This window comes from Neopelma chrysocephalum, unplaced genomic scaffold (genome assembly GCF_003984885.1).
Source record: "Neopelma chrysocephalum unplaced genomic scaffold, ASM398488v2 Primary Assembly neopelma1_26, whole genome shotgun sequence".
Taxonomy (NCBI): Eukaryota; Metazoa; Chordata; class Aves; order Passeriformes; family Pipridae; genus Neopelma; species Neopelma chrysocephalum.
The window spans coordinates 14,161,271-14,183,328 of record NW_020897695.1 but is presented as its reverse complement, the minus strand read 5'-3'; the positions used below and the strand labels follow the sequence as shown (position 1 = coordinate 14,183,328).

Here is a 22,058-nt window from a genome sequence, read left to right as displayed (position 1 = left end):
TAGAAAAATACACCAATCAATCAATCAATGCTGTGGTAGCTGAACGTTTCTCAAATATTCTAGAAAGAGTCCATTAGAGTGCAATGCATCCACTGACCTGTGATGGTGGCAGGAAATCATCCATTCTGCAGCCAATTTAAAGAGGTTAATGAGCTGGTAAATGCTGTCTACATTCCCACATACTGGGCAATGAAACTCAATATGCACAAAGCATCAAAAACAGCCAAGCCAGGCACTCCTAATTATACTACAAATCATGAAAAATAGGACAATATAAACATAAGAATCTTGAGTTTCACTAAAAGACAAAGAAACGTGATTAACTGGTGTCAGCATACAGTAGCCGAGAAGCCGGCCAATATATCTGTCCATTTAAGTTGTAAAAATGCAGGCAAAAGGAGTATTTAAATAAAAGTACTGAAATACAAGCTAAGGAAAGTCAGGAAATTAAAAGTGGCTAGTATTCAGTCCTTGGCTCACACAGGTATGTTTTACTTTATACCATAGCCTTAACATTTTCCAACCCTTGTTCTTGTATTTAATTTCCATGTAAAACTGGTTTCTCAGTAGACCATAAAACTATCTTCTCTCATTCAAGGTCTGTTGACCTACTAAGTCCTGTCAAATCCAAAGCAGCCTTTGTGATTAGTGAAAGAGTACATAAAAGCTACATCTAAATGAAAAAAAACTTGATGGAAAACTGTTGAGGTGATTTTATACAACTAAAACCTAACAACTGCAAATAAGGCTGCATTTGTCAGCAATTTTTATTGGTGCAAAGGGAGAATTGAAGGAATAAGAAAAATGTTTCACCCCTTATGTGTTAAAAAAAGCTGAAAGATGTTTGAAAATGAAAGCATTCTAGTCTACAGCCCACATTGAAGAATGATTCCACAGCCACAGTTGTAATATTCACTAATGGCTTTCTGTGTAGTATTCTGCATATTTGAGGTCTGAAAGGAAACCTTCAACGTGAGTGTGATACCAGTAATCCATCGTTCTATGACCAGTAAGCATTGCCGTAACTGTGACAACCAATGTGAGTCAAGACTCACAGAAAGAGGCATTATTAAACCATCCAAAGTCTTCCTATAATTGAAATAGATAAAAAAACCCTTAATTCATCAATTTTACTTTTTAATTGGGAAAGACTGGGCTTCATATTTTGCACATATGCATTATTATTTTTCTCTTGTAGGTAATAGGTAGAGATTGGCACTTTCTTTTAACCAAAGGAGTCTGAACACCACATCACTTATAGTCCATACAAACTATCATTACACTATCACTAAAGGTCCTCAGGGGTCATGGCATATCTGAGTGTGAACATAATTATACATTCAATCTCACTTTGGCATAAGGCTTCATCTAGAGTAGCTAATTTTTAGGAAGATTTTTAGGTTATACCATTTGCCGAACAAGAAGGAGCCTCCAAAATTACATTCCCTGCAAGGTAAATGACTCATCTACTGTTATTCTAAAATTCTAGACAATAAAACTGGAGGCTCTTCCAGCACAGGAGATCTCATGCTGCAAATCGTCAGGCTGTAGAAAGGGCACTGGTTCTGTGACGAAATATACACATGAGGAATGTGGTTCTTAGAGAAGTTTGAGGGCAGGCCCTGTTAGGAGGCACAGCATTGCAGTTTAATGCTTGGCTGAAGGACTCCACTTCTCAAGAGCTTAGCTGATCAACAGACAAGGTCAACCAGGCATAGACAGGGGCAGAATCTTAAAGAAGGATTTCAATATTGTTGTTGTTAAGATGTATAGGCACATATATATTGGGAGGAGCGTGAGATAGGGTCTGTTGTCAGATTTGATAGGTTTACTAATACAGTGTAGCTTCTCAACACATTTATACACTTAGTATAATTTAGTTAGAGATTCACAAACAAATAATATTTGTCCTAAGTGTAAATAAATCAGTCTAGTAGCATATCAGTCAAGCTTGAACAAGATTGTTCCTAAATTGTATTCATAAGACAGACAGATATTTCATTCTGTATCTTTTACTTTGAAAGTCTTTATCATTATCAATAATATTCCCAAGGCAACAGCCATTTTTCTAGCTGCCTATGGAGTGACAATCAAGACAGTTCTAAAAGAATTTAAATGCAATGTGAAACATACCGCAAAAACTATGCAAAATTGATGCAAGCTAAATTATGGGAATTCTTACAGCTGTTAACTCAGGAGTTTGCCTGGCTATATCTTATTTCTTGATTTTAGACACAATAATGATTTCATCACCTCTCAAAAATGCTGGAATATTTGAAAGCTCACCATACTGACTGACAATCTTGGCACTTATGCTTATCCAAACCACTAAAGAAGAGGTTTCTGTATCTGAAAGCACTGTATATGCTAATTCACAAGAAACACCAGTCATGTGTCTCTCAACATTTTGCTTCTAAAGTCATTTAAAAAAAAAATACTGTTACACATACAAACAGTGGCTGCTGAACTTGTAGTCTCCAACACAAGCACAGATCATTAGCAAATTTTGCCTGGATTCACTGTGCTACCAGTCATCCTAACACACATTCTTCAAGCATAATCTGTATTTCTAGCTGATCTACTTGTCTCCAAGAGGATATAACAGTCTCAGCAGCCATGAAGTAGGCATGCAACATTTGCCTGTGCTGCCAGAAATGGAAATGACAAACTTTCCTTGTGAGTACCCCTGAAAAATTACTGCTAAAAATGAATTGATAAAGCATTTAGGAGACCTCTTGAAAAGAATCTGAATAAAATAAAAGAAAAAGCCAAGCAAATAGACTTGATATCTATAAAACACTCAGAAAAAAACATACAGTAAAATATTCATGAGGTCTTAATGTATTAAATTTCAACAGCCTCAAGAGATAGTGCACTTTTTTAAGAAAAAGTTTTTTAAGAAAAAATTCTTCTTGGTTGGAGAATTAGAAATATAAACCCAGTTTTATTTAACATAGTCCATTAGAAACACCAATCACAGATTATTTTAGAATATTCTATAATTCACTTTTGTATTAAAAAAAAAGGCACCTCCGCATATTTAAATAACAAAACCCCACCACTGGAATACCTAAAAAACAGGAAACTGGCAACATTCTACAGACTGGTGAAATCCAAGTCTGGTGAAAATTCAGACAAATGACTCAAGCTTAAATATATTATAAATCTATGAAGTGCCTAAGAAGCATATTTGTATTGAGCACACAATAAAAAAGCACCAATGAAAATTCGTATAATAATCCTGCTCTCTCCAGTTATCTTTCTTTAAATCAATTATGATGCATAATGTTTATAATATTGACTAATCAGACTTTTATTACTATTAGCATTTAAAATAATTCAGTTCTAACAGGAATTTGCAGACTGATGAAAACAACATCAAAGTGAGGATACAGTCGAACATCAAAGACAAGGTAAGAGAGAACAACTAAAATGAAGAAAATTAATATGATACATAGTTCAAAGCAGTAGATGATTCCATTTCATTTTAAATCAAGGAAAGAATTTTAGGCAGAAGATCATCCTCATTTGTCAGATGGTGGTCTGAAGTCAACCTATTGTCAAGAGCTACATTACAGCCATTGTAGACATTTAAATCTTTGGACTTAGCAAATTTACCTACTCCAAACAAATTACAATTTACTTAAAACACAAGGGATAAAAGCCAAACAATGGCTAAAAGAAATGCAAAACCCAGAGAAGAGAAGGTAACAGAGAAGTACAAGGTAACATCTTGATAACTCTGACCACAACATGTCATCTCCTGAGTAATCAAGCCTTGTAGGAAATCTGACACAACAGATATTTAAGGCGTAAAAGCTTAAAGAGTCTATGAACAACAACAAATAAAAATGTACAGAAAGTAATCAAGACTTACACAGAAAATTATGAGATCTCTACAATATTTATTGAACTGGTTCAAGTACAGCACAACAGATCTGTGCAGAGCTATTTAGCAATAAGTATTCATGCTAGCAACTATTTTTAAGCTACTTCAGAGCATTCAATTCATATATTAATATCTCACATTTTGAGATTAACAGACTGCTGATATCAGCTTTAGAAAAAAATCCTTTGTGAATATGGTGGGTTCATTTAAAAGTCTGTCACAGACACACTTGTCATTTCTGCACTGCTGTGCTATAATTGCCAGTCACAACAGAAACAGCAGCTTTATCTCTTCGATGTAGAAATATTTATTTAATAGAAACTCCAGCACCATAAACAACTCTCTACAAGAGCTTCTTATTTTGAGTTATAATTGGTAAGCATATATTGATATCCTATGGCAACTTCACCTGAGAAAAATCTATACGACAGAATCTTTCCTGAAAAGGACACTTGCCATGTAAAAGTTGTTCTGGTGTTTCTGTCCTCTGAAGCTCAATTCACAAACCACCGAGCCCTTCTGCATTAAATATAAGTATAGGTTTTGGTGGATTCTGTTCTACGGACATTTAACTTTAGATCATCATCATCATGGTTAGGCTTCGTGAACGAAGATTTGGGAAGGGCTCTACCCACATTTCTTGCAAGCGCGTTGGTGGCTAAAAAGGCCAATACGAGAAAGGCACAAGATTTGCTAAAATCTCCTTCTCTAATGTCTTCAAGTATGGAAGAAAAGCTGAAAATGCATATGGCTTAGTAATCAAAATAGCATTTTTAAAACTATCATATAGAATATGCAGTATTTTTCTTTTGGGAATGGTGCTCCAAAACTAATATTTTACCAAGAATCATCTGGAAGAATCATAATGTAAAAGAGCAGTATTAAAGCAGTGGGTGTTTCAGAAAACCAGCAAATTGAGCATTACTAAACAAAGGTTCTGAAAGCTGCATCTACCAAGATGATGACCTCTATCATTCAAGATTTTCATATATTTTTCAAGTCTAATTCAGAAGAAAGTCCTGCTCACAGAAACAAATTATGATTTTCAGCAGTTGCAGGGTTTTGTGTATTAATGAAACAACTGGTACCATGATTAGAGAGTGTATCACCTGTAAGAAAGCAAAACTCCAGGTGGGGATCATAGTCACAATATTTCTACAGCTGCTTAACTCTTACATGCTTTTGAGTTTAGCAATTTGCTCTCATGAAAGTGCATGCTTCACCAAAAAATTATATACCAAGGTGACTATAGATGATGGTTTTATTAGCTACTCCATTAAAATTTAATCTCTGTCTACTGTAGCTAAATTTCCATGTAGGCTGCATCCTTGTGCACTGGGTGCTCTTCATTTGCACAGAAAGACTTTTGAAATTAGGTTAGAATCAGATTAGATCAGCAGTTTTCTTCTTGACAAGTAATGGATCTGTATCACCCAACTCTTCTTTCAAATTGTCTCACATCTCAAAATTGGGGCAATACAAAGCGTGTCCTAACACCTCGTTGTTTGGGGGGTTTTTTCTGGACAACAGTGTTTAAGAGTGGGTGAGAGGCAGAGAAAAGGGCACATTTTTCAACAGATAAGTTCTAACTATATAACTGTAGAGTTACTCCTCTAGAAATGCTTATTTGTTGTAATACAAATGCATCCTATCTGTAATAATGAAAGTTCAAACTTCCATTATTATTATTATGGGTTTCTGTAGAAGCTATTCCTGAATCTTGAATTTCTGAGGGAATTTTGTCATGTTAATTTTCTTATTAACTTGACTTGTTATGACTGTTGATCCCTTTCTGAGAACTGATGAAAGAAATCCTTGTATGCGCTACATGAATGGAGTGGTTTAACTTCTTTTGTTGCCAGCTTGTCTGTTGTTTTGCTTTTTAGCACTGAAATCATCTAACACTTCATCTTTCTTTCCCTCAAGAACTTTTCAGCAGTTAGCTAGGAAAACTGAGGTGCTGTTTGGGTTTTGCAGATGTTGTCGAAGCTGTCTGCAGGCATGCAAACACACCAGAAGTTGTTCATCTTGCTGAAGAATGCTAGACATCCAGCAGTAGGTCTGCCATACACAAACTCTATAACTTCAATTAGATCCAGCAAGATAATTTTTGACACTAGGAAGTAACAAAGTAGAAAAAAAAATGCTAAAACAAGTGTATTGAAACTTCTCATTGCATCTCAGTCCATATTGCATTTTTAGATTAGTGATATACTTGGGGAGGAACTTTTCATCTTTTACTATGATATCTTTTATTAGGTTACCAATATAATATACTATGAAAAACAGACAAATGAGTTTGTGTTTCCAAAGCCTGTGAAATATGGAACCACACTCACTCAAACATTTTAGCTCTTAAAAAACCCCAAACTTGACATAAAGTTTGTTTTCTGTTTAAATTCTCACCTTATTTTAAATCTATGCACCACCAAATGCTCCCAAAATGCGCAGGTGAGGACAAAAAGAATAGTGCCAAACTGGACTTCCATGTTTACTCTAATAGCCAATTTTCAAGTTTACACCAGATTTTTTTTTTTTTTTAAACAGTAGCTTGGGCAACAATTATTATCCTCCATTGTTTGTACAGACTTGACTTAAGACCTGTTTCACTTTTGAGGTAGCCAAAAGTAGCCAAACCATATTTTGGCTTTATCAAACTCTCTCTTCATTGAAAAAGCCAGGAGATGATGAAAGACATAAAATGATGCAATCTTCATGCTCCTTTAATTTGGCCTGTCTTAATGCAAAGTGAGTCTCTCACCACCTGTGCAAATATGAGAGAATAGTGGTATATCATTCTTAATCTAGGAATTAAGACAAAGCATCTTGCCATTAACTAAAACAAAAAACTTCAATCTGAAAAAAATTACTACTCTGAAAACCAGGATAAAAAAAGCAAGTGAGGTTTTTTCTGGGACTTTGTAACAAGATGAAAGATTCACATGACAACTTCTGTATGATATCTGTATCAATCTATCTATATTTATCTGATGACACGATATCATTGTAAATTCCAGTAGACAGATTATACAACAGCACAATGTGAGAGCAATAGCTATATGTTATCTAATAATGACCGAAAAATGTTACATTACAACTGCAACTTAGAACCATGAACAACCAACAACAATTTCCGAACGAAAAGCAGTTATACCACAACTGGTTCCTCCCACATTCCCCGAAGAACAAAGATTAGTTTGGTGATTAGATCTTGAAACACCCTCAGAAACATTTCTGACTGTCAGACATAAAGGAAATTATGAATTTAGCTGCACATCATTGTAATATGTTCAATATAAATAGAGAGCTTTACAGAATTATTGGGAGTAATTAATTTTCTCAGAAAATGCCACAATATACGGTTAGAAACAATGCTACAAACATAGCAATACAGTATTTATAATAAAAGTATCATAGCTTTGAACTGATATGAGACAATCAGGAAATAAAACCAACAGTAAATATGCACCTTTTAATTCTATAAACCCTGTCCTATTATGTAATATAAAGGTTATACACTAATGGTGCTGAAACAAATACGTTGTTTCAGAATACAAGTAATTTCAGTAGAATTTCACAATCAATCATAAATCACAATAAATTTCCAAAACACTAGTACAATACTGACCAATACATAGAATCATAGAATGATCTGAGTTGGAAGGAACTCTAAAGGTAATCCAGTTCCAACCCCCCTGCCATAGACAGGGACACCTTTCACTAGACCAGGTTTCTCAAAGCCCCATCCAACCTGGCCCCACACCTGTGGATGGGGAGTTCACAACCTATCTGGACAATCTGTTCCAGTGCCTCACCACCTCACTCTTACAGTAAAGAATTTCTTCCTAATATCTAATCTAAGCCTACCCTCCTCTCAGCTTCAGGCCATTCCCCTTTGACCTAACACTATATGCCCTTGTGAAAAATCCCTCTCTATCCCTCTTGTAAGCCCTTTTTAGGGGAAGGCTGCATAGCAAGAGTCTGTAGATCTTTCAATTAGGACACAATATCAAGAGAATTCTCCACCGACAATAAACTCCTTTAAAAGAAGAAAAAAAAAGGCAAAAGAAAGAGTCACTGATTATGTATATTGAGTGTTAAGACCCTTTGGTGAACAACATTGCTGTAATCACTGTAATCCATCGCTCTTGTCATTAAGCAGTTTAGATGACAACTGATCTGAACTCCTGGTATGCAGCACATACTCAGTAATTACTACTACACTAAAATAGCTCTTTGTACCTGAACGAGACAGATTACTCTAACAAAGAGAAAGTTTAGAGGTCCCCATCACAATATTACATAGAGAAAGATGTCTGATAACAGAAGCTTATTTAATTTATCAAACAAAGGATATGTCTCTTGGGACAACCGCAGTACTTTGTAGGGTATCCAAATTAGTTTAAAAGGAGGTAATATACACTGGAAGCAAATTAATCAAAGCAGAACACACAGTTCTGCCTTGACTAATTTACACCAAGAAATAAGATCCCTGAGTAGGCTTCTGCTCACAACAGAGATAGCCCACTGAAGATTAACTTCAGTATCTCCAATACTGGCAGAAAAAAATAAGGTGCTGGCTCAAGTTAAAAACAAAATTAATTCTTAAAACTTTTTAATTAAAATACATCTAACCAACAGATATGTCAGATTCTCCATTAGCATAAGGTTTATACCAAGGCTGAATGCTTATTCTGAGCTTGATAAAAGTTCCAGGGAATACAACTAAACAAGACAAGAACACAACAATTTTTTTCTGTCATTTGAACCTTTATAATTCATAATGCACACCAAACTTATTTCTGCATAATTTTGTAGAAGAAATAGAGAAAGCTTTCTTTTTTGAAAACCAGTATTATTACCAACCATTAGAAGCAAGCCTCTTAAAAAAATAATCTTACATCCCCTTCTTGTCAGCCACCACAAAACCATCAAATTAAAAAAAAATTGAAAATACAATAGGGCATAGCTTCTTCTCGTAGTCCTCTGAAGTGGGAAACATCTGATAAAGATATATTACAGATTTTTATTAATACATAAAAGTTTCAAACAGACCACACTAAGCCTTTCTTTCTCAGACCAACAAAACATTGGCACTTTTCTATTCTACCCAGAAGTCACTGTGAGGAATCACATGAATTCAGTTACAAATGAAGATCACTAGATAGTGGTGCAATTTGTCTTCAACTTGCTAATTTTGCCATAACCCACTGCCTTCTCAGTAAATAAATTTAACTGCAGGAAGAAAATTATTAACAGACATTTAAAGGAATTGTGATAGTGCTTAAAGTAGTGGTGAGATCACCACCTTGCTCTTCAAATTCCCTCTTTCCCCAAAGTTACTTACCAAGAAAATTTCTTTTTTTTTTTTTAAGGCATTCTAACATTGTCAAGTAATCAATCAGTCTGAAACCCTGCTTTTAAGGGTTTACAAATAAAAGTAAACTAGAAATACTTACACATCACTTTGCAGTAACTTAGTGGGTTTACAACCAGGTGCCTTTCTGTCCACCTACTCACATGAGGAGTAACTGAAGGAGCTGGGGCTGTTTAGCCTGGAGAAGGGGAGGTGCAGAGGAGACCTTATTGCTTTCTACAACTACCTGAAAGGAGGTTGTAGTGAGATGAGGGTCAGTCTCTTCTCCCAGGTAACTAGTGACAGGACAAGAGGTCACAGCCTTGAGCTGCACCGGGGGGCTCAGGTTGGACATCAGGAAGAGCTTCTTCATTGAAAGGGTGGTCAGGCATTGGAATACCTTCCCAGGGAGGTGGTGGACTCACCATCCCTGGAGGTCTTCTAGAAATGACTGGACATGGCACTTTGTGCCCTGGTCTAGCTGACAAGGTGGTGTTTGGTCAAAGGTTGGACTCCACGATCTTGGAGGTCTTTTCCAACCTTAATGATTCTATGATTCCAGATATCTCTGGTGTAGTCTGATCCTCTTGAAAGCTGGGTAGCAGCAGAGCACTGATAACTTCCTTATCAAAACATACTATCAAAGAAGGCTGGTACTTGAACCATGCTCTTCTCTTATTCTCCAGCTGGGTCACACATACGTGCTTGGCAAAGGCATCATTAGTCCATTTAAACCTTTCTCCCTCATACTCCTCCGTGCCCAGGGAGGAGTGGGAATCTCATTCCCTCACCTTCTTCCCATCACTCGACTGGGAACTTTGGGTGCCCTGAACCAGAACTAAACTTCAGGTTGACTGACCTATTTTACTGAAAAATTAAGGGGTTTACTGGGTAAGCTTGAAGATTCTTCCTTTCCTTTGGTGACTAAAGACTTAAAACTCACTAGTTTTTTTCCCCCCACTTCTTTTAGACTTAGACTCTTCTGTTACAGTGAAGCATCTTTCTGACTGGTTCTGTTGTATGGACTTGATTCAAATAGGAGGAAGACTTATTTATATTTTGACTTCTAAAAAAGATAGTCAATGTCATTTAATGTAAAGTAATTTTCCCAGCTGGAAAAAAGGCAACAAATTTCATGTGCTTCTCCCTCTAAAACTACTTATTCTCAGATATATTATTTGCTTTTTTCCTCGAAAGAAAAAGAGAGGGGATAAATATAATGTATTTGTTTGCAGAAGTAAAGAATAAAGCTATATGGAAAACTGGTTCCAAGTTACCAGTCATCACTGCTCACTGCCTTGTGCTGGTTTTGGGGTTTTTTGTTTGTTTGTTGGGCTTGGGGCAGGATTTTTTGTTTTGTTTAAGAAAATTTTAAAGTATTTACAAAATACCAAAAGATAATTTGTACCAGCCTATGGCAAACAAGAAAATATTAAATATTTCAGCCTATTTTAAAATATTTCAGTCTGGTAGACAGTTGGAGCTTTACATTTTAAAAGTGGTCACAATAACAAACAGAGTATAAAAAATATAAAGCACAAAAAAACTAATTCCAGATATATTTTACCATGATTAAGACCTAGGTTAGATTAATCACAAGAATTAGTGAAAATGGCAATTTCCAACAAATTCTAAGAATTAGGGTTCACAAAAATTACTCTTGCCAAAGATGTAATTATTAGTTCAAAGCTTTGAAAGTACTAAACATTGACGGAAAATTTAAAGACAAATTTGGCTACTATCAGTTGTGACAGAATTAAGCCTGTTGGAATTACAGAAATAACCTTACCTTTGATTTTGAGAAAAACTCAGTAAAGGATTCTTTCCACGAAAGAGGACTTTCTGCATTACTCAAGAACTCTACAGTAAAACCCATCTGCTATCACGCATAAAATGTAGCAGGCTATCTAGTCTCTCCCAAACGATCTTTTCTTTTTCTCATGATTTACATTCAGATCATCTTCTTACAGAAAGCACAGACACTTTTGACAGTAACTCCTATGACTTTTACTAGGCACTTAATGATTTTCTTCTGACACCATTTCTTTTCATTGTTTCAACTTTATCTAATCAGCACTGTGAAGTGGTAAATTTATAGTCTCTAGCATAAGTTAATTACACTAAATCATAGAGTCATTTAAAATATGCATTTCATCCTCAGGCATATTTTTCTTCCAAATTACAACTTCAATAAAAAATTAAGTTCTAATATAGACACTTACTTGGTTTGTAGAATTCCAAACATAAATAAAGAGAGATGGAAATGTACTTCTGCAATGCCATTACTATAGCTATTACTATTAACTATAGTGTCACAAATGGGACTACAACAAGAAAGTGATGATTCTGAGCAATGAAGCACGTGTAAGTCATTATTTGGTAACATCATGAGAACTATGAAAATATTTATTTTTCGGTAAAGTTGCTATTGATGGTTATACCACCGAGGGCTTCCATCAGTCTCAAAGTCAGAATGTTAGTATCGACATTTTTTCCCTTTGTAATGTCCTAAACAAAAAAAGCATTTGTAGCTTAATGATCAGACATATGAGCCATCAGTCAATCCAGACACCATGCAGCCATTACATCAAAACTACCCCCTTCGGCATGAACCCTTTGAACCCTTTAAATTAGCCTGGACAAATTCCCTCCTTTCCCAAATGGATTTCCTATTGTAAACAACACAAACTCAGCATTTTTCAAATATCTTTTTCCATCCAGAAAACTGAGCTTGGTAAAGTATAATCACTGGAAAACACCCCTTAACATTTTCATGATTTCTTTTTATTATTTCAGACTTTATAGTACTTCAAATTGCTGTCGCTCCCCGTTATAGCTAAAAACAAATACGTTAGTCTTACAGAACAGTGACCAACTCTCCTGAAAAAAAGTGCACTGTGTGATAAAATCTCTGGTACTTTATTAACATTGTTAAGATGATCATGGATGCTTTTGTCTCCAAAAGCACCCTAAAATATTTTTCTACCATATATTTCAACTCATAGAAAAACATAGGACTCAAAACTAGTACATATTTGAAAGTATAGTTTGCATGTGGCTGTAACACTATGTTCTGAAATAGTGACAATATATGCTTTTATATTTTGAATTGGACAAAACTGCACCTAACTTCCATGCAAATGCAATTAATTTTTATTCAGTTTTGCCATCACTTTCTTAATCATTTCATTAGCAGAAGAATTAGCTCATTTATCCCACCAAGACCTGAGAGATCTCATTCAATTGCTGGTGTGATACTTTTCCAACTGAGCAGAATTCATGAAAGAATCACTGAAAAAGGAGAAGGTCCTTGTATTTCCAATACTGAACAGGAGTAGCCCTTTTAGTCAGTTTAGTCAAAGCAATGCTATTTAGGTGCTAGTTAGAAGTTTACTGCCAGAAATGAAATATGATGCCAAATATCTGTTATTGTTTGCAGTATTACTTCTGCTATATCTTTGTAGACAAGAAAACCCAAATTTTACATGTTCTTAGACAAAAGTTTTGCAGCAATGGGAACACAAAATGCCACTTTCGTATTTGCTAAATACCTAACTGAATTGACTGCCAGGTCTAGAAAACAAGATACAATCTGTTCTAAATGAAATGGCATGTATGAGAATAATGTTGATGTTATGGTCAAAGAAGCATTTCTTTTTATGGTAACAGTATATTCCAAACATTTCCCTTTTATTAAAAAAACACTTCCATAGTTTAATGCTCACAAGGCAGAAAATGTTCTGGAGATGTAGACTGCATCCAAACTGTCTTCTGACACACTCCATCCAAATAAAAATACAACAAACCATTGTGCGGAATTGTTTGAAGAGCAAATAAAAATTCTTCAGAGATTCTTCACTTTCTTTCACCAGTGTTCCACTTGACTGCTTGCAAGAAAACCCTGAACACATGCTAGGAGCTTCTGTCTGTAAATATCATTGGTATGTCAGAAGATTTCCCCATTCCTTGCCTAAGCTCCTTAAATTACATTCAGATTTCTGTGGTACCATAACAACTTCAATATGGCACATAATTCAGTATTTTGTAAAGGTTTCATTTCCATTTCCACCTCCAGTTATTGTTGGTTTACATTTTTCATCCTGACTGCTCTGTAGGATATACATCCTTACAATATTTATGTGAAGTCTTACAGCTTTAACATGGAATATTGTTAACTACTATATTAAAACCACACCAAGATACATGCTGAAGCGATATCCTGTATTATAGGATATGCAACAAATTTTACCATCTTGTATCAAAACATGTATCAAAGTAATGCAGTTCCTGATGGCAAAACAAAAAGAAGTCACGCAAAAAATGGTTGTTTGGGCTTTTATGAGATTCATAGGACCTTCCTTTCGATTTCATTCATGGGAATGCATACTCCTCAGCTGCAAAGCTTGATTTTTCAAGTTTAAATGAGGACTAAATCCAAAACAAATCTCAGTAGAACTGGGGGGTTTTGCCCACTATGAGTCAATACCATGTAAAATGCCAAAACACTTTTTGCCCCCCAGGTGGAAATGGCAGATGATCCTAGATTCACTTAGAGCCCAGCTCAAGCTGTCTAAAAGACCACAAGCCATTCTAAGTATTCCAGGTATGCACAAAAATCTGGATTCACTGTACACTGCAAAATCCTGTGCAAAGCATGAAAATTAAAACTGGTATGTACTTAAGATAATTCTTATTTTTTTATTCCCTAGAAGTCATTTGTGAAAGGTTATGCAGTACACTACATAGTTCAGATGCCTAAAATAAAGTGTTGAGATGTATTAATGTCAGAATTTATTTCTCTTCTAACTGTGGCAAATGATAGTTAAGTACTTTATTGTAGAATTCAGTAAGAAAGCTAGACTTGAAATCAACTGGGGATCAATTCTTAATTAAGTTGAGAACATTCAACTAAAGCAGTGTTTAGCTGGGGACATTAGGCATGGATAGAATACAGCCTTATTTTTCTTCACAGACCATTGTCCAAATTTTGCACACAATCTCACATGGTCACACTCATTAAAACAGAGCAGAATTTGCAAGATATCTACACAATGCAGGGCTATGTAGACAACGGTTTGGCAAACACAAGGACATTATCTATACACAGTATTTTCTTTGGATAGCTTTCATCCATTATATAAATCATTCTTAAAACACTGAGGACAAAGTATGGCAAATGCTTAATAGATTAAATACACTGTATTTACTGTGAGTACATGTCTATATTTTATATTTCTATTGGAATGTGCGCATGTATATTATATAGCATTTATATTAAAGTCTTAAAAAAATGGCAGTATTCTGTTTGTGCTAACAATTGGACTGAAGGTAAAATCAGCTGAATTTCTGTGAGACACTCCTACTTCTCTTGTTATGGAAAAGTTAAGCAGAATTTAACTGGTATCACCCATATCTTCTAATGAAACATTCTATAATCCACTCCTACTTTTCTACTTTCCTGTGAAATCAGTGTAGTTTATATCAAACATTGAACTTAATAAGGCTACTTAAATTACTTCAAAGGACAGTCTTCAGTAAAGTACAGGGAAAAATATGTAAATTTAAGGGCTTAAAGCTCTATGAATGAGCATTTTTCAAGCAGCATTTACAGATTCTTACCAGCTCTTGTGTATCTTCTGCTAATGGCAAAAACGTAGCTTCCAGAATAGCAACTTGATCAGTGCTGAGCTTCTGCCACAAACTAATCAGCATAATCACCAGATGGGTGGCACTTTTCAACTTTGTGAATGCCTGGAACACGTTGGCTTGATTTTCTTCTGCTGCATCTGCTAGAGCTATTACCTGCAAAAATTACAAACATCTGTTAAATATAATTTTACCATCCGTGAACACTCAACACTGAAATTACCTTTGGCACACTCTTGTTTTCCTTTAGAAGATCCTGAGGAATTCTGTTTTCCATAAACACAAACCACAGAGTATTAAATGAGTTATCACTTATCTAGATTTTTCTTTTGCATACCCAATGCAATTTCCGTATGGCAACAGGATTAATCTATCTAGTACAATCAGTGTAGAAAGGATTTTGTATAGAGCATATTTTTACGGCATTCCTGAAATTGATCCCCATCATATCACATAATACATGACAACAAACTAACTTTGAGGTTTATACCATACAAGACACTAATCTCCATATGACCAGCAAGCCTACTGTATTAATCAAAACCAACACATTGATTCTATGCAATTAAAAATAAAGTATATAATTATTTCCACAGGAACAGAACTGCCATCTGTTATTTTATTAACTCTCATGTCTCTCCATGTCTTCCACTAGTTGATTCAGCTTTTATGCCAAAATATAAACACTATGGATCATGTATATGAAGGTAATACCACTCTAAGTGCCAGACATTATGAAAGAATTTTCAAAATAAAATAACAGATTCACTTCTTCTAATATGGTAAGACAGTTTTGCTGAGTACTTCAAGATGGGGAAAGGCAGAAGAGCTATTATAAGATATTCTACTCAGTTCAGTAATAACTTGTCATTGTATATAATATGTCCACTCACAGCATTATAAAAATGGCTATTTTGAAAAATATTGCTATAAATGTCTTCTTTCTTGAAATGCAATGTTTAGACATTGTCCATCACTGAGTGAAAAGCGAAGATGACAGTGATTTCAATAGGCAACGGCTGTAATGTCAATATGACAAGAGATTTTCCACAGTATTTGCACTGAATTACTTCAAGTAAAGGAAAGGAACAAAGGTTAGGGGTTTATCCTGGGGGAGTACAACTTCAGAGACCTGTTCTCATGAATGCCACTACATCTTCATGTTGTCCAAATAATACTTGGCTTACAGAAGCACTGATCGTCATTTAAATCAACACAAAGCATCTCCCTCAACCACTTTCTGTTTATTTATCTGCAAGATGGAAAAATAGGTGCTTGACTGGAGTTGTAAAAGCCTCATAGAAATACTGTTAAAGTGTAATTAGTATTGCAACAGAATTTAGAAAGTAAAACTTGCAGAGCCTGATCCATTAACATTTGGCAACAGCAGGAAAATGAAAATACTATATGATGCATCTTCAGCAGGGAAAGAAAGCCAACCAGCTGTTAGCATTTGGTGGAGGAAAACTATTTTTAATCTGCAACGCTGGCATTAGAGATGTGTGTGTGTTCCCTCCAAGCTCCCATGTGACTAGGAAGATAAAACAGAATTTTAGAGAACTATAAATATGAAACATTTCAAACAAAATGTGTTGATAGCTTTTGTTTCAGATTTTAAAATGTAATGTTTCCAAATAAAACGGAGAACCCACAGTATACTCATGAGTCCAAACACTACATAAATCAGAGCCAAGTAACAAAACAAACAAAAAAAAAAGCCCAGCTAACCATGCAAAGGAGAACTGAGAAATTAATCCCAAGTAGTGAAAACCAACATGACATACTTTGGTTAGCGAAGAGTAACGATATCACTGACACGTCACCTGATGTATTTGTGTTGACATTCAATTTGCTCTGACCAAACCCTTGATGTTTTCCACACCTTGTGTTTTATACAAGGTTAAGCTCCATACTGCAGTCACTTTTCAACAGTTATGGGTCACAAAGCCACATGACAAACACAACACTACATAGTACCCTACATCAGCTGCACCTGACCCCTTTAGCCAGTAATTGCCTGCACTATACAGCTTCATCTTTCTGAGGAGACAAGCAACAGTAAAATCTTCCTCAGTCTAATAGGGGCTTTCAAATCTAATCACTTTTCCTGTCCAATATGCAATTGAAAATTTTGAGAAGATCAATGAATTTACCATGCTGCTGAGATGTGCTCATTCATTTTTATACTTCCTATAATATCATTACTGGATGGGATAGTACAATTCAGAATTCCCAGAATTTGGACTAAAGGCAAGCTACCTGTAGCCTATTATGGATAATGCTCAGAAAATATCAATTACGCTGAAGACACTGGCAAAAACAGTTGCACTTGTGTGACAACTACCTGATTCCCACTTAACAACAAGGCAAAGGCCACTTTCTATACTGAGTCATTCATAAATTCCTAGATGGTCTCTCACTCTGTGCTATATTTCAATTGACACTCTACTACATACTTCAGAAGCATAAATTGCATAAAGACAAGTAACTTGTATGGCCTTTTACCTTAAGGATCCTTCATATTAGAATATGGTTTCTTTCCATTTTATAACCATGAACAAAGGAGATCCTCAGCTTTTCATAGGCTATAGATGTAAAATAGATATTCCAGTAGTCCCAAAAAATACCTAATGTACAAGTCTAAAACCTATTTTGAAAGCAGTTTCATAAAAAACCCTAAAAAGTACAACTATTAATAAAGTTTGTCTTTGGCACAAAATTCTACAGTTCTCATGCACAATAATGCAAGGCATATATTATACCAGTGAGAGACCTAAGTTTCTAAAGGTGAGGTGCAGTCTTGGGGAGCATTGCAGGTCACTAAAATATATAGCAACTAAACCTTTAGATAACTGCATATGTACAAGTTCTACTTTACACTTGCAGAAAAAGCAAAGAGGGGAAAAAACATTTCTAAGTACTAATTATTCTGTTAACAGATGAAGAAGTGACCTGATATAGCTTTCTGAGATCTGAAATATCCAGGACAATACAATATGAATTCCCACACTATAATGCAGGCATGCACAATCATGGTAATTTTTAAAAAGCCTATTATCAGGGACAGAAAAAAGACTGTCAAAACAGCACCATTTGAAATATGCTGAGACCCGAAAGCCAAAGCTATACTGAAAGCAGCTGGAAGGACCAAACATACCTTGACAATACACAGTTACACAGTAAATATTTGATAGGAGGGGGGGAAAAAAAATACATCTTTCCTCACTGAGTAAAATGACTCTGAAAATCTCCCAGGATATCAGCTAAAAATTTTAGAAGTGTTTTAGGGCTCTTCATTCAAATACTTGCAGAATTTAAGGATGAGTAAGTTCTAAAAACATGACATTCGTATTTTTTATTATTTTATTTTCACCTGAACAATATCTCTAATTATATTTTACAATAGTTGAGGAACATAAAGAATCCATACCCTTCACAGTCTGAGATTCTAATCTTTTCAGATTCAGTCATGGTTTTTCCCAATATTATTTTCAATTCCACAGTAGTTGTTCAAGCTATTTAAGATCTATTTTATCATCTTTCTAAGCAGGTATAAAATTTTAAAAAAAAAAACCTCCCCCTGTCTCACTTTTAAACAGGATGGGTGGGAGGATACAATTGCAACTGGCAATCCGAAGTGTAGCTTACCGACAAAAATTTTAGACCAACTGGAAACTACCAAGTAAACACTCCATCTATATTTTATAAGACCTATCATTGCCTATTTGACATTTTTCTGCCTCCTTCTTGTAATATCACAAAGCTTTTAAACAAAGAAAAATAAAAATAAGTTTTTCAAACTTTCTTTCTAAAAGCAATGAAAGAAAGGAAAGTGTCTGATGCAGGAAAGACTTAGGAGATACTGAAATGGATTGGAAGTACAATGTTGAATATATATTTTTATAACTGATCAAAACTTGCTGTTAATTTATATTTTTTGTTAAATCTTTTCTGAACAAACTCATGCTCTGTTCCAACACACACACCTACAGCAAAGTAAAAGACAGTTATTAATGAAAACATATTGTAAAAAGAAAAAAAATAGAGAACTATTCTCTAAATGAAGATCACATTTAAGATTTTTACTAAATTTCATATTCACAGTTGCAAAAGTAGAGCTGAAATCCAGAAATTTTTTTATAATCTAGAAAACTTCCCACCTCAACGCTATTATAAGGATAATTTCCAAGAGCATTTCTCATTTTTATCCTAAAGTGTTCAAGCAGAAAGAAGTCTCGTCATGCTTATTTCATTGCTAAGTAGACTTTATAAGATGTCAAGCACTTAAAAACTGTAAACTAATGGTGATGCAAGTTTTAAAAGCAATCAAGATTTCTCCATTATTACCACTTATATAAAATATTTTAGGGCATTGTTCAACATCCAACAATAACTTCAAAATTGCTAATCCCTCTTGAAAAAGGCTTGCAACATAACCCACTCTTGTACATGCAGACAAGTTCCTTGGGGTAATAATGACCATCAGTCTCCCAGGCTTATTCTAATAATACAAAAAAAGACAAATACAATTCCAAAAATACAAAATGTCTTATTATTAGCTGGATAGGAAGTTGAAGAAAACTTTGAGAAAGTAAAGGGCAAGAAATGAGCAAGAAGTTCCAAGGAGCTTTCTTTTGAGTTGGTAGTGATTTCAGCTCCTAGCAACTATTTTTAGCAGAAATCAAGTTTGAAGAGAGCAGAAGTTTGGCATTTAAAGAATACAGAATCCCCTTCTATTTCATCCATAGCACTTATGAGTAAGTATTCTATGAAAAAATCGTTAAAATATGAAAAACAAGATAAAAAATTTAATTATTATGAAGTGGACACAGGGATGGTGAATTGTTAACAAGCTCACAGGTATCTTCTGGCAATCATTCTGATGGAATAATTTATTGCAAGGTAGTAAATTGATCCGATCCCTTACAACTATTTTTAAGCAGAATTAGATCTTCATAAAGCAAGATGTTAATGAATAAAATGGGAAAAATAGAAAACTGAGAGAGATGCTAATTACTGCTTGTTCGTTGTTATTGCCTCAGGACACTGACCACTGTTCTCACCCTTTCCCCCATTTTAGAGAAGAAATTACAACTCGATTGCCAAATCTGAAACAAGATCAGACGGAATTTTTTCGTGCTTTTTAAGAAGTCTCCACCACATATCTTAATTCACATAGAATGCATAGGCATTTAAAGTCAAATATGTTTTTCCTTACACGCCCCTTTGTTTACCTTGCACTTATGGCATGCAGCCATAGAAAAACTAAGACACCAGCAAAGCAAACCTTTAAAACAGGTAAGACAACATAAGTGACAATATCAATTTAATTAACAAAATTCTTAATATCACTTATTCTAGGAGTAAACTTCGTTTTTTTAAACAGGAAAGTCTCCGAGTAGTTTCCAACATAAAGAAACAGTGATTAGCAGCCTGATTCCCGGTGCAGAACATCTCACTCAACAACCATTGTGCACAGAGCTTTTGACAGGTGACTAAAGCTTTATGGAATGCGGGCACAGATATCCATGTCAGAGAGCGATTTTTATCAAACACTCTGTCACCAGGAAGAATAACCATGTCACTCCCACAAGGGAGCACTTCCAAATGCTATGGCATTCCCACAGTGCTGCAATGGGTACACTGGAATTAAGTACCTCAGGCCACAATTATCTGACCCTTAGGAGAGTGCCACAGCTAGTGCTAATCACGACCACAGTTTTTAAAATTGCGTCATAGTACCACCATGATGACAACAAAGCATCAATTCAGTAGACACCAAATACTCGACTTTCAAGTGGAGCTCAACATGATCATGATCAGAGAAGACCGCAGGGACATTGCAGCATGATGATCCATGCTTTATCTGGATGTGTACAGCTACCTTCTGAAATTCTATTGCCTCACTAGATGAACGTGAAATTATCACAAGTAATCTTGCCTCTGGAAACATTAACAGTTAGATCAAGAAAATACTCAAGGGAAGTTGTGTAGTTTTGTTTTCCTCTGCTACTTCCATGACAGAATTATTGCTAACAGCTCTACTTCACCTTTCTAAATTGGATTTTGCCATGAAGCAGTATTGTCTACTAGCATACCACAGGTTGCACACTATGATGACAGTCAACTTAAACACTCTGCAAGAGTGAAATGCATGTATCCTTTAAATTCAGAATCCTCTTTTGAAACTTCTCACATATCAAAGCAATGTCCTACCTCCACAAAACCAAAGTGATAGTGGATTATTACCACAGAGAGTCACACTGCATCATTTATTTTAATTCTTTCATTTTAAGAACTAGTGACAATTATGTCAATAAGAAAATCTTTCAGGATAAAGTAACTATCATTTCAGCTCTATAGCAAGTTTACTGCTTATTTAAACGCATCTTAGTGTCTTATACTGTTGTCCATCATTATGTGAGCTTCTTTGTGTAAACCCATGGGAACAGAAATGAGGAATTCCTTTTGTCTCTGGTGTCCCATCTGCAGTAAGGATTACAGTTAAGACTATTTTAACTTGACTAATACACTTTTCTCTATTTGTCTCTTTTTTTATGTGTGTTTGGCTCTTTGTGTTTTTTTGTTTTATTTTGCTTTTTTTAAGGGTTTAGCATTTTTGAGACACCAGAGAAATTAATATCATCAACAGTAACCATACATAGATGATTATTTAAATACTTGACACTTGACTTCCTCTCAATAGCCTATCCACAAGTAAATATTGCAACCAGTTTTGCATGTGAGTAACTGCTTGTTATTTGGTACAACTATGAAATACCAAGATGAGGAAAAAAATTCTTGAAGGAAGGCTACAAACGTTCCAAAATACATATGATACTTTGCAATACATTTAGAACCAAGTTCTATGTTATAAAATCCAAATTTAAAAGTGGAGTTACAAAATTAGTAGCTTATCCAAGTGAAGTAACATCTGTTACAAATTACATAAACCCCCAGAATCCAGTGAGTTACAATGAATCCTCTACTTACCCCTTCAAAACAAAAGTTCTATTTAAGCAAAGGGATGAGCTAAATAACACACAGATATGTCACAGAATTTGTGATAGTCAATGAATGTTGAAGACAGAGTTTCACTGTGAAGCTGTGGTTGAATTGGCAGCAACGTATATAAAATATAGCCAAACATGAGCTAAATGGAGACAG

At 35.1% G+C, this 22,058-nt stretch overlaps 1 protein-coding gene across 2 annotated transcripts in view; it reads right to left on the bottom strand.

Moving 5' to 3' along the window:
• Positions 1-22,058, bottom strand: part of BBS9 (Bardet-Biedl syndrome 9) — a 289,338-nt gene that overhangs the window by 150,418 nt on the left and 116,862 nt on the right. For both annotated transcript variants that reach the window (XM_027675657.1, XM_027675658.1), the window contains exon 20: positions 14,865-15,047. In XM_027675657.1, the coding sequence (XP_027531458.1) occupies positions 14,865-15,047 (183 nt within the window). The remainder of the gene's footprint in view (positions 1-14,864; positions 15,048-22,058) is intronic.